Raw genomic sequence first — 14,178 nt, 5'->3', positions numbered from 1 at the left:
GATTTCTGTGGTGGCCTAATGGCGATGTCAGTAAAAGCCCAGTCGAACATCGCATGCTTGTTCACCTATTCGGAGCTACTTCGTCACCCAGCTGCTCAAGCTTTGCATTGAAAAGAACAGCCGAGGACAACAAGGCTCATTTACACCCAGAAATAGCAAGCACCATTAATAATAACTTTTACGTTGATGATTGTTTGAAGTCAATGGCCACAGAACAGGATGCTCTACAAATGGTTAAAAACCTGTCAAATGCCTGTCACATGGGAGGATTTCATCTCACAAAGTGGATGAGTAACAGTCGCACTGTGCTCTCCGCTATTCCCGAGGAAGACAGAGCCAAAGAAGTTAAAACGTTGGATTTGGATAAAGAGGAGCTCCCCATGGAAAGGGCACTGGGACTACAGTGGAATGTCGAAAATGACACATTTGTGTTCAAAATCACACTGAAAGAAAAGCCACTCACTCGAAGAGGAATGCTTTCTGTATTAAGTTCAGTTTATGATCCACTTGGATTTTTAGTCCCACTAACCCTTCCTGTAAAAAATATGCTCCAGGAACTATGCAAAGAAAAGTATGGATGGGATGAGAACATTCCACAAGCAACATCTAAGAAATGGACCCACTGGACATCTAGTCTGACAAAGCTGACCGATTTTAGCGTGCCTCGCTGCATCAAACCAAAAGACTTCGGAGAATCAACAAGCTCCCAATTACATCACTTTTCAGACTCCAGTGAAGATGGATATGGCACCGTGAGCTACCTACGGATGAAAAACAGCAGAGGGCAAGTGTCAGTTTCATTTATGATGGGAAAAGGAAGAGTGGCTCCCTTGAAACAGATCACAGTACCCAGGATGGAGCTCACAGCTGCAGTACTATCGGTAAGAGTGGACAAAATGCTGAGGTCAGAACTACAACTGGAACTCGAGGAGTCTGTCTTTTGGACAGATAGTCAGACTGTGTTGAAATACATTTCCAATGAAAAAACACGATTCCATACCTTTGTAGCCAATCGCATAGCTGCGATCCGGGCGAACACCAGCGCGTCACAGTGGAGGTATGTAAGCACAAATTTCAACCCAGCAGATCTCGCTTCCAGAGGACTAAGTGCCAAGAAGTTTGTTGAATGCAAACGATGGATACAAGGTCCAACGTTTCTCATGAATTCTGAAAATGACTGGCCAGCTAACTACGTTGATTTACAGTTTAACCCAGTGGATGACCAAGAGGTCAAAAGAAAGGTTGTCTCATATACAACCAATGTTCAAAACACACAAAGCCCAACAGACCAGCTACTATCTCACTTCTCAGACTGGCTGAGACTTAAGAAGGCAGTGGCTTGGTACTTGAAGTTTAAAGATGTTCTAAGAAAACTTGCAAGAAAGAGAAAGGAAATGGAACTCAAGGAAATTGGTGCAACTACACGTTGCCAAAGCAAAAATGTTGCTTCAAAAATGCACCCATTCAACTCCATTGTGAGCGGTCAGAACATCACTGTAGATGACATGGAAGAGGCTGAAAAAGTCATCATTGGAATTAGCCAGAGTCAAACATTCCCTGAAGAATTGGCAAAGTTGCAAATGGCACCATCTTGTGTGCAAAAAACAAGCTGCATATTCAAGTTGGATCCAGTGTTGGATAATGGCTTATTAAGAGTTGGTGGACGTCTCAACCGTGCAGCCATGCCCCAACAGGTAAAACATCCCATCATCCTGCACAAAAATCACCCAATCTCTACTCTGATACTACGTCACATACATGAGTGCACAGGCCACAGTGGAAGAAATCACATGATGTCTGAGCTTCGTAAGAAGTACTGGATCACAAATGCAAACTCAGCAGCAAGAAAGGTGATCACCAAGTGCACTGTGTGCAGACGTGTAGCAGGAAGGACCAAAGTACAGAAAATGGCAGACCTGCCCCAAGAACGACTAATTCCTGATCTGCCACCCTTTACAAATGTTGGAATGGATTACTTTGGACCAATCCAAGTAAAAAGAGCAAGAAGCCTTGTCAAGCGGTATGGAGTGATCTTTACCTGTATGACCAGTAGGGCAGTGCATTTAGAGATGGCATACTCCTTAGACACAGACTCTTGTGTACATGCCATTCGGAGATTCATATGTCGGAGAGGTCAAGTATCTCACATCCGTTCAGACAATGGCACTAATCTGGTGGGTGCAAATAAAGAACTACGTGAAGCCCTAATGAATCTGAACCAGGACAAACTGAGGAATTCTTTATTGAAAGATGGCATCAAGTGGACTTTCAACCCCCCATCAGCATCACACCACGGTGGAGTGTGGGAAAGGCTCATCAGAATGGTGAGAAAAGTCCTATTATCAGTTTTGCACCAGCAAGTGCTTGATGATGAAGGCCTGTTTACCATCCTGTGCGAGGTAGAAGCGATTCTCAACAGTCGGCCCATCACCACCATGTCATCTGACCCACATGATCTGGAGGCACTGACACCCAGCCACATCCTGACCTTGAGGTCTAAACCCATTCTACCACCGGGGGTCTTTCAAAAGTCTGACATGTACATCAAACGCCGATGGAGACAAGCTCAGTACATGGCTGACTTGTTTTGGAAAAGGTGGACCCAAGAATACTTGCCATTGTTGCAGGAGCGACAAAAATGGTCCAGTAAGAAGAAAAATATTCAGACGGGTGACATTGTTATGATTGTCGACTCGACAGCACCCCGAGGGTCATGGATTCTGGGAAGAGTGATGGAAACCATGCCAGATGCCAAAGGCCTAGTTCGCTCTGTGAAGATCAAGACCCAAACCAGTGTTCTTGAACGACCCATCACAAAACTATGTCTGCTGCTTGAAGACGACTCCTGTCCCCAGTAGACATTTTTTAAGTTAAGTAATTTCCTATTTTGACACAATATGAAGAATCGGCTCCATTCATTACTTTGTATTAATAAATTGTATTTAGTTATACACACCATACAATTGGGGCCGGTGTGTAGGAGCCGATCTACTATAGGCCATCACATCATGTATGTGCCATCATGCCATGTCTAACATTCCTGTTAGTGTGCTTTGTCACCCTCTACAGACAGGGCAGAGAGGACATAAATGACCTGGCCATCAGAGGGCCAGGTGTTGTTGATTGGAGGTTCACAGTTTTTTACGTCTGGTTTTTGTTCTACACCTCCTTCTATTCTCAGTTACAGTTATATGCTAAAAGTATCTTTATTTTTGTTTTCAACCTGGATCAAATAAAACTTTTGAGTTCAACTTTAACTCTTCGCCTGGACATTCCTCATTTCCCTTTTTTTGGTCAAGTTTGCTGCACAAAGCCAGTCAGTTAGAAAAAGGTACTCTCAGTCAACCACCACAAGGACAAAAGGTCTCTACAGTCAGTCAAAGGTCTCAAGCATTGAACGTCACTGTACCAAAGCCCGCCCATATTGCATAACGTGTCCCTATTGGGCGCACACGTTTTCGTGTGTAGAAAATGGGCGTACAATTGAGCCTCTCCAGACCGAAATCCGCCGGTAGGCAATTTTTTTTTGCCAACGGCTGATTCGGTCTGGTTTATTAACCAGGCTAGCTCAGTGGCCTTGTGGTAGTGTCTGCCCTGAAACTGGGAGGTTGGGGTTTTGATCCTCGGCTGGGTCATACCAAAGACTGTAAAAATGGGACCCAATGCCTCCCTGCCTGGCACTCAGCATCGAGGGTTGGATTACATAATGTCTACATGAATGTTATATTTGTTGACCTAAATGGTGTTATATCAACACGGATAGGATGATAAAAAAGGTTATTACGGTATGTCTGTATTATAGCCTTGATGACAGTTCGTCACGAAAGTGATGCCACTGACAACACTGCTTTGTATGGAAGTAGCTGTAGCACGGACGTAGAACGCCATTATGCTCGAAGGTGGTTATAAAGACTAGACCGGTGCCTGGCTGTAGAGCACCGAGTCGGTAACGATGGAATTTGGAGATCCATGCCCCGTGTACCCGTTCCACCCATCTGTCTGTGTCCCTTTTATGCCCATATATGGAGATTTCTGTATCTGTCTCTCTTTATTCCTAATCCTATATATGGAGTTCTGTGTCAGGCATGCCCAAATATAAAGTGTGTGAATTGTGATGTCAGAACAGGCCAGCTCCATATATGGAGATCTGGATTTAGGCCCTGTCCGGAGCCATGAATTACAGACGTACAGAGACGTGGTGCCTGTTGGGCACTGGCCTACTTGGAACGATGCAAGTTTGAAATGCATGCCCCACCCAGATATTATGTCTGTGTCCCTTTTATGCCATATATGGAGTTCTTTGTCAGGCATTCCCAAATATGGAGTGCAGACGTCAGAATGATGTCAGAACAGGCCAGCTCCATATATGGACACAGGGCAGGGACCCTGTCCAGAGCCCGGGCAGAGGCCTTTTGTGGCGGTTATGGACAACCGTGGGTTCGACCGACTCGACACCGGGCACTGCACTCCCTGTGGGGGTGTGGAGCGCGTGTATCAAATTTGAAGTCAGTGGGGCGAACGGTTCTCGAGTTACGTGGTCACAGAGACTTGGTGCATTTATAGTTAGAAATATACCAAGGATTCATCAGTAATGTGACGTCACATCACTAACGAATCCTTGGACAATATGACAGAATTAACTTTTGTCTGGTATTTATAAAATCCTGGTGACGCGAGGTTGTTGCCTGCGCTGCGCAATCCATAAACTTGGAATTCCTGGCCGGATTCTCACGTACCGGTGGTACATGTCCGCATACCGGTGGATGGGAACCCCTGCTCTAACACACTGTAACACTGTATCACTCTCTAACACACTGTACAACACTGTCCCATGCAAACTGTAACATGTGAACCGAGCTGGCAGCAATGAACGCGAGAAGTTAAAGCAAAGTGAGTTGAAACCCTTGTAACAAGAGCCTTGGTCTGGTCTGGTCTGGTCTGTGTGTGAGAGTCTGAGACATGCTGCATGGGGCCATTGGTCTGCTGTGTGTGTGTGTGTGTGTGTGTGTGTGTGTGTGTGTGTGTGTGTGTGTGTGTGTGTGTGTGTGTGTGTGTGTGTGTGTGTGTGCGTGCGTGCGTGCGTGTGTGCGTGAGTGCGTGCGTGCGTGCGTGCGCGTGTGTGAGAGAGACATGCTGCACGGGGACATGAGAAGGCCTCAAGCGGGGTGATTTATCAGGGATTCTCATGACCGCGGCCGGTGCCTTTATATAACTGCCAGAGGAGGGGGAGCCCTTTCCCATGTTGTCAGGGGTCAAGAGGTCAGCCTCGGAGCGCTGTCACAGTTGTTTTCACGCAAAGAATTCCAGCCCACTTATGGGGGAGGTGAAGAGAGAGAGAGCGAGAGAGAGAGAGTGCATGAAAGAGAGAGCGGACTGTACTGACACCACGCTCTCACTCACACATGCACGCGCACGCACGCACACACACACACACACACACACGCACGCACGCATGCACGCACGCACGCATGCACGCACGCACGCACGCACGCACGCACACGCCACTTTAACTGCAGCTCACGGTGAACCCACCCACTGCACTGTCCTCCCCCCTCTCCAGTCACCCTGCCACCTCCAGTACTTCTCCCACCAGTGAGGGAACAAGCGGTGTCTCTGTGTGAGGTACTGCAGTAGCAGACGTCCCCCCCCCCCCCCATCGGTGTACCGGCAGCCTGAGGCGCAAGGGGAGCGCGTGGGATGAAGGCATGAGAGACAGCGAGAGGAGGAGGAGATCAAAGCAGGAACCTTGAAAAGGCTCCCAGCACACAAGCGATGGGGCACCTCCTCTCCGACCTCCAGGCCAGCTCCCCACACACACACACGGCCTCAGATCCCTGGATTACACACAGTCTCTCTCTCTCTCAGTCTCTCTCTCTCTCATTCCCCTGTCATCCTGCAGCCGTACAGAGCGGGGAGGGAGAGGGAACAGCTCCTGCAGGTCGTGTGATGTGAGTCTGTCTCTCTCTCTCACACACACACACACACACACACACACACACAAGCACATGCACATGCACATGCACACACACACACACACACACACACACACACACACACACAAACGCACACGCACACGCACACACACACACACACACACACACACACACACACACACACACACACACACACACACACACACACACACACGTGACACGCAGATGGATGGATGGACCTGCTGGGAGAGCAGACCTGAACTGACAACATGCCCCCTGCCGGAGCCAGGAGGCCGGGCACGCTCCTCCGTCCTCACCTCCCCCTCCCGGTTCAGCGACAGCCTGAACACATGCATGCACGACTCCTCTGCACGTCTGAACGCACGGTTCACGTGAATGTTGCCGATCGATGGATGATCATATTTAGTTGATTATGTTTGCATGATATGTAAGTTATGAGATATATATAGCCTTATATATGTGTCAAGTGTCCATCGTCAGTGTTTCCGATAATACATGCACATGCACATGCACATGCACATGCACATGCACATGCACATGCACATGCACATGCACATGCACATGCACATGCACATGCACATGCACATGCACATGCACATGCACACGCACGCACGCACGCACGCACGCACGCTCAACCAGTCTCAATGCAAGGCCTGCTCCGTGCAAGGCGTGCATGCAGTTACTTTAGGTCACTGGTGCATCACCATCAGGGGTCCAAATGGACCTTTATGGGTCTGTAACTCTGAGTCTGTGCAAATGGAACCAAATGGACCTGCAGTTAAATGAACACTGAAGATTTTACAGTGTACATTGGTGTCCCAGAATGAAAAATCGAATTGGGGTCCGTGGTCTAATAATGCATGGGGGTCCTTGGAATGAATGGGGTTGAGAATCACTGGATTAGGTTGATAACACCCACTCTCACCCCGTCTCCTCCCCATCCCTCAAGACCCCCCTCCCCAACCCACCCCTCCATCTCGGCCCCGAGGATCTTCTCTCAATTATTCATGAGTCCTCAGGTTGGGCCCTGGGAACAAGCTGAGCCAGACCCTATGTCAATACCAAACACTGGCCCTGCCTCCGACTACACTGTTGACAGACACCCGCACAAAGGAGCTGAAAGGGGGTCCCCCTCCGTTCTCACACACACCGAAGAATGAGTCAGTGTGCTGCCGCTCCGAGCTGTGTTTGTACAGTATATACAGCTTTTGTCCCCCGTCCACTGTTCCCTGCGCGCCATCAATGGGGGCTGGAGTGTTGATGGAAGCCAGGGGAGAAAGGCCCTTCTCTGTGGCTGCCAACGAGGGTTCATGTTCATTAGAGTGGATCTAGCGCCCGGCCGCGAGGTGCCACCTGGATGTGTGTCCGGGCGAAGCCCGCGGCCGAGGGAACAACAACTAATCCCCCCGATTAGAGTGCAGGGAAGGCCGCCACTTTTTCTGAGCACCACATGGATTAGACTCAAACGTCTTCATCGATGCTCTTGTAGCTGAAGCTTTGCTCTGCAAGTGCAGCTTGTTAACTTACTTATAGGTAACTCTAGTTAAGAGAGACAGATGGACGGACGGACGGACAGATCCATGCATCCATCCATCTGTACATACATACATACATACATACATACATACATACATGTCTTTTTTTATATCCATTTTACCATTGGGTTTTAGAGTATGCTTTAGGTATGCGGTCTAGCTTAAACTTGGACTCAGGGGGGTGGACGCCTCTGCCTTGCATAGTCCCCAGTGAATAGGCAGTTTGCCCTTCACTGGTAACCCTATTTTGGACTTATTTTTAAATATATGAAGGTATTGCGGGCAGGGATTAAAAAAAAAAAAAAACCCTTTTAAAATACATACACACATACATACATACCTACATACATACATTTCAGAAGTTTTAGCAGTTTTTAAGGACCCACTTTTAGGCCAGTGCACCAGAGCAAGCTCTTGCCTTTTTTTAAACCCTACCCATTTTAACCAAATACATACATACATACATACATACATAGGGACATACAAAGCCCTTCTTTGGAGACCACCACTCAAATAGTTGCAAGCTGCTGACAAACAACACAAGGACTAATCATTCTAATGTGGCACATTATGCACATTAACAGTACAGGCAGCCAACCAACCACTACTGTAGTCGCATATATACAGTAAACAGGCAGGGTGTCATAGAGGTCCATATTCAGATTCCACCACCATAAAGGCCTGCTCCAATGAACACACTACACTCATCAGTGTTTGGGTGGGAAGCCGTCAGGGGATTGAGAGTCCTTTCCTCTGCATTATAGTGACTCCTACTGGTTGGTCGGGGGGTCGGGAGAAATAGTGTGAACCTCTGTATGCACTTTGTTCTCCGACTCCCAAACCCCTCCTCACTGTCAGGTGAAGAGTGTGTACATGTGGTTCAGAGGAGACATGTGGTTGTAACCCTCCCCAGGACCTCAGTGGAAGCGGTGATAGAATGAACTTCCGTGTTAGAACTTCTCAAACCCTGCCTGTGTTTAATCACCTCTGAAAACTCACCTGTAGGCCTACTCCCAGGCTTTCAAACATACTGATTAAGAGTTACTGTTTCCACGGTCTTTATGTTGCCCTGTTATTATGTATTGTCGTTTTTGCCCTTGGTATTTTAGTGTTTTTTGTGTACAGCACGTTTCAAAGCCACAACATGAGGAATTGGCAACATGAAAAGAGATAATAGTCTACTTGCCAGCCCACATAGAGCCCCATTGTGAACCCGAACAACTTGAGTACACCAAGGTTTTATGTTAGAAATGTCGAGTAGGCTATGGGTCCCCAGCATGTAGAAACTGCCGAATGCTCACTTGCATAATTTATGTTGAGCAATTTTCATAAATGGCATAATATGTCAATAGGCAAAAGAAAATCATCATGCTTTATGTATCATGTGACATGTCAAACTAGGGGTTTGTCATGATGCTGAATCCATTCCAAGCATTAGTTTTGCAAAAAAACTCAACTTCCCAAATGTGCTGACATAATCACATTTGTGATGACAGCTATGGACGTTTTTAGCCCAAGGAGTGTTTTTTGTGCGAAACTAATGCTTGGAATGGATTCATCATCATGAAAACCCCTAGTTTGACACATCACATGCTATTTAAAGCTTTTGATTTTTTTACCAGCTGCGAAGCAGGCTGGTCTACTTTCTATCAGGTTGTTAGTGGCAACTTATCATTTAATTGGCTGCCGTAGTCGTGGAAACTTATTATTTAATTGGCTGCCGTAGTCACCTATCTTTCTGATTGGCTGCCTCGCCTCTAGGCAACCAGATTTTTTTTTGCCTCTAGCCGACCTCTGAGCCAATGGGATAGCAGCCAACAAGTTGCAACAACAACCCACTAGTTATTTCACCCACAATTCTGCAGATATAATAACGCAGCTGGTTTCCTTATAGGTTGTTATCTGGTCACATATTATGCCAATTATGCTGTGGATTGGCATAATTGGCATGCTGTGGACCCATACTCAACATTTCTAACATAAAACTTTGGTGTTTTCAACATGCCTGGGGGGGTTCACATTGGCAAGTGGACTAAAATGTAGGCCTATAATTAATATACCGTCTAAATAGTGCCAGACAGAAGTCAAGTGTGAGGCCAGGACAGACATTGGTGCTTGGTGGATAGGGAAGTTTGTGTTTACCTCGACCTTGGCTGTCACCTTGAAAAGCACAAAAAAACACTAAACTATACTGTACTGCGCTCTGTATACTATATTGTTGTCAATGTAGTGTACTGTGCTCTCTACTGTACTTTGATTATTTTTGGGGGAAAAACTGAGTTACCGTGTGGGGGTCCCCGGAACATCCAGACCCCCAGGAACAAGCCCAGGGCGACTCTGTGCCACTTTACTCTGCGCTGTACTCTACTGGCCACGCAGCTGTCCGTGCTCGGACAGACACGTAGGGGCAGACATAGGGACACACTGCGGAGGCACCGCTCAAAAAGCTAATCATATTCCAGGGAAAACAATTACCTGATGGGTTGGCTGACACCAGTTTGTTAACGACCGGGCTTCTGCTACCCAGCTCCATGTCTGTGGAATTCCCTCCCCGTACGCCTGAGATCACCACAGTGATCTCACAAAAAAAGGACTAAAAACCTACATTTTTAACAAAGCATCCTCTTTATTCTTTTAATACTAGTTTTTTAAATTGACCCTTTTAGTTTAGCCTATAGTTGGCCCCATCCCATGTAATTGTTTGTTGCCTATGCTGTTTTTATGCCGTGCTTTTAAACCCTATAGCACTCTGAGATTCGAAATAATGTAAAGTGCACGCATGACGCATCAGTAGTTCAGGAACTGAACTGCATCACCTTAAAATAATGTTCAATTTGTAATGTATGTATGTATGTAATGTAAAAAAGATCGAAATAAACTATTCATTCATTCATAATATTAACATTGACCATGAATCGATTATTTTATAGGCCTATTGTTTGCACAACACGTGATAGGTTGTTCACTCAAACGCAGCAAAACATGCAAAAATGAATAAATCAAATAGTCGTAAAGAAATCTAACAGAAAGTCACACTCAAACAAACTTGCTGGATTGTGTTAATGTCAGCTTTAGATTTATGTTTTCTTATTTGGGGGACAAACATGTTGGTTCTATGTAATATAATCATGAGACCACATGGTGGCAGTAGATAACAATAACCTGCCATTCAGTCTTCCAACAGACATACTGTACTAATCTCTGTGATCATTTTTGCAAAGCCAGATGTATATATATATATATATATATATATATATATATATATATATATATATATCCTGTTCTCGCTTAGGACTGCCTTCCCTAAGTTAGTTGATAATAGGGAGCTCTAGCTCTAGCACTTCTCTCTAGCACAGCGTATGTTCAGAACAATACCGTCGCCAGGGGCTATTGTTCCAGAGTGTGTGTGTGTGTGTGTGTGTGTGTGTGTGTGTGTGTGTGTGTGTGTGTGTGTGTGTGTGTGTGTGTGTGTGTGTGTGTGTGTGTGTGTGTGTGTGTGTGTGTGTGTGTGTGTGTGTGTGTGACTCTTTCATTTCATTTATTGTTTATGGGCACCCTCTGTCGGTTGAACTTGGAATATGTTGAGCAGTTCCACGACCTTCAGTTACAGTTCACTCATCAAAGGAAGTGACTAAGCATAATAAGTTATTATGCGCATTGTAAAATTATCTCTCTCTGTGCAATGTTTTAAAGGGCCGCCCACAAATTCCCTTCGGATTATATTATAACACACTGCATTCTACACAGTCAGTACATTGAAATTAATTTGGCTACAGTATTTTGCCTACTTAGTTACAACAACAACAACAACCAGTGATGGAAAGCAATTTTGGAAAAATGGAAATACTCAAGTAGCCTAAAATAAACGTATTTTAATTGAGTATTTCCATTTTTGTTTCTATTGCACTAGATCTGTAGATTTTGATTATTAATACAAAACATATATTAACCATTTAAATGGCTTATTTAATATTTAGGCTATTTGAAAATAGCCAATCTATAAGCACACAACAATGACAACACACAATGCATTGTGAGATTGTAGATCGGCTCTTTTGAAAACAAAGTTTGAAGTAGCCTATATTTTTCCGCCAATACTTTTACTATAGTCAAATTGTGAGTATTTTGTGTATTTCTAAATTTTACTATGTAAAAATAAATCTCACAGACTTCAAAAAGATTCTTGTTTAGGCCTGGTAGAAAACCACGCCCCGTTTATCCTCCGTTTCCACGGTAACGAGTCGAGGACAGTTCTTGATTGGTGTGCACTGATAGAGCACGTGCTCTGCAAGGCTTCAAATATGAACCATCCCATATACAGCACTCTGCTCTCACCAGTCTGTTCTGTTTGTGGTGCTGCACAGAAACGTGGGACTCTAATCAAAATCACTCACAGCTTGTGTTCAAACACCTTCAATCATGGGCATCGGCATCGAACAATTTGTTGGAAACTGGAAGATGACTGCCAGTGATAACTTTGACGAATATATGAAGGCAATCGGTGAGAAAACTTATCTTAAATTGCACTTAAAATATAATTGTCACGGGTAACATCAGACGGCAGATTTTGTGAGACATGCTCTCCCTCTCCATTGCTCTAGTCTAGACTATCAGCAAGCAAGGGGTTTTTCCAAGTGAATTGCATGACCAAAAGGCGCAGAAGAAAGCATAATGTTGTGTACACTTATGTTGCAGGTGTTGGCTTTGCAACTCGGCAAATGGGCAACATGGCAAAGCCCAATCTGCTCGTGAGCGTAGATGATGCCGGGGTTATCACCTTGAAGTCACAGAGCACGTTCAAAGCGACGGAGATAAAGTTCAAACTCGACGAAGAATTCGATGAGACGACCGCGGACGACAGGAATACAAAGGTTGGATGATTTGTCCACACGTGGCTCACAATCTCGCACCTAGCTAATCTTTGATTTCTACACCGGACCACAATGGAAACAAAGGCGGCCCAGGGCTTTGTGCTAACTTTAACAATCATTGTAAACTGCCTTTGTAAAAGAACTAACAATCAATGTTACTTAATACTTACAAATCTTCTGCAGACCCTCGTTACCCTGGAGAACGGCAAGCTGGTGCAGAAACAATCCTGGGACGGCAAAAGTACCACACTGGAACGAGAAATTCAAGATGGGAAGCTAATAGCGGTAAGATTAATCAAGTCGGCATTAATGGGCTAATATTGCTCCATGCGTTCATTCTGATTCGAAGCGTGGACGTTTTTGCATACCTTAAATGAAAAGTAGCCTGCCCGAGACTTTAATAAAATGATTTGGATTAAATGCAGTCTTGGCATATTTTGGTCACACACTAATGCATTAACTACTTTTAATCGGAGCACACAGCTAACATGTCTCTCAATTTCCAACAGAAATGTGTCATGGAGGATATTGTGGCTGTAAGGACATACGAAAAGGAGGCATAACATTTCTGACTGTTACTTATACCAGCAAGTTCAACGTGTATCTCTTTCTTCTGTCCAAAACAATACAAAATGCACTGCACTGTTTGTCAAAACTGTCAATAAAAGGTTTCTTGGACAAGTGCCTTGTTTGTTACACAATAGCCTATCTACTGTATATTGGATGACAATTTTACTTGGCCATTATTTGCGCATCAGCTGAACATGTTGGGCTTTGTTCTAGATTTTTGTAATTTGAGGTGAGGTCATTAAGGTTCACTGAACAATGTAACACTCAGAAGGTTGACAGTCATGCCCTGGTGAACTGGACACATTTAGACTGTGTTGGAAGTTCTTGTATCCCCCATATTTAAACTAGTTTTGTCTTTAATTGCCTTAAAATGACATTGGCATGTACATGTTCACTTTGGGCTCATTTTGAACATGCAAGAAATGTGTACTTTAATAAAATTACAAGCCAGATTGCACTGAATTTGTCGGAAATGCTGCCTGGAATTGAGTAATGAATGCTATGTAATTTGGACGGTTCTAGAATCTGTTTGCAGCTAGTCTCATGAATTGCAGTGTCTGTTTGTCACACAAATGGCTGTACAAGCTCACCATGCATTGCAATGTGGCACATGAGCTTGTAGATCAGTTATTTTTGCCATAGGCTACAACACACTTAAGTGGTTAAAATGTTTATTCATGATGGCACAGGTGCCAGTCACAGCACACTAGTCAGGATGATGGCCAGGGGGAAGCAGCTGTCATTAAATCTTGAGATGCTTGCTCATATGTTGCCTGGTGTGGTACCGCCTTGCCTGATGGCAGTCGGGTGGGACTCGTCCTTAATGATGAGGATCTTGCCAAAATGGCAGTTCCCCAATCGTTTATCTACCTTGCATCAGCAGACTTTCCACCGCAGAAAGGGGGTCCCCAGCAAGGCATCAAAATCAGGTTTACAAGCTGCCATCCCTTGAAACAAAGTTTGAAAAATCCCTGGCACAAAATATTTAGGATGGGTACATTTTTAAGATGGGTATCTGCGGCCAAATACATATCAATTTGGACGTCCTTGACATGAAAATGTTTGAGATTCACTGATTTATCTGAAAACTCATCTCAATAGCTCAGGCTGTGAGACAATGTAAATTGAGACACATTGAGAGTTTGAGACTAAACTGAAATTTAGCCAAAATAGCCAATCTACAAGCTCACAATTGCATAATTTGCAATGCACTGAGCTTGTAGTTTGGCTATTTTTGTCAGAGATTAA

At 44.8% G+C, this 14,178-nt stretch overlaps 1 protein-coding gene across 1 annotated transcript; it reads left to right on the top strand.

Annotated features, from left to right (window-relative positions):
• Positions 1-11,849: 11,849 nt before the first annotated feature.
• On the top strand, positions 11,850-13,003 carry fabp4b (fatty acid binding protein 4b). The gene is made up of 4 exons (XM_083762291.1): positions 11,850-11,990; positions 12,185-12,360; positions 12,544-12,645; positions 12,870-13,003. The coding sequence occupies exons 1-4, from the start codon at positions 11,909-11,911 to the stop codon at positions 12,921-12,923; spliced, it is 414 nt and encodes a 137-aa protein (XP_083618417.1). The 5' UTR covers positions 11,850-11,908; the 3' UTR covers positions 12,924-13,003.
• Positions 13,004-14,178: the final 1,175 nt, after the last annotated feature.

Source organism: Protomyctophum parallelum, assembly GCF_964188405.1.
Source record: "Protomyctophum parallelum genome assembly, chromosome: 3".
NCBI lineage: Eukaryota > Metazoa > Chordata > Actinopteri > Myctophiformes > Myctophidae > Protomyctophum > Protomyctophum parallelum.
The sequence above is the reverse complement of the archived record's forward strand: the minus strand, read 5'-3'. Positions and strand labels throughout refer to the sequence as shown.

What these genes read in the sequence shown, in the direction of transcription:
- fabp4b (XM_083762291.1), top strand. Translation starts at nt 11,909, where the DNA reads ATGGGCATCGGCATCGAACAATTTGTTGGAAACTGGAAGATGACTGCC. An exon ending in CGGACGACAGGAATACAAAG is followed by an intron (nt 12,361 to 12,543) that starts GTTGGATGATTT and finishes AATCTTCTGCAG; the next exon opens with ACCCTCGTTACCCTGGAGAA. An exon ending in AAGATGGGAAGCTAATAGCG is followed by an intron (nt 12,646 to 12,869) that starts GTAAGATTAATC and finishes AATTTCCAACAG; the next exon opens with AAATGTGTCATGGAGGATAT.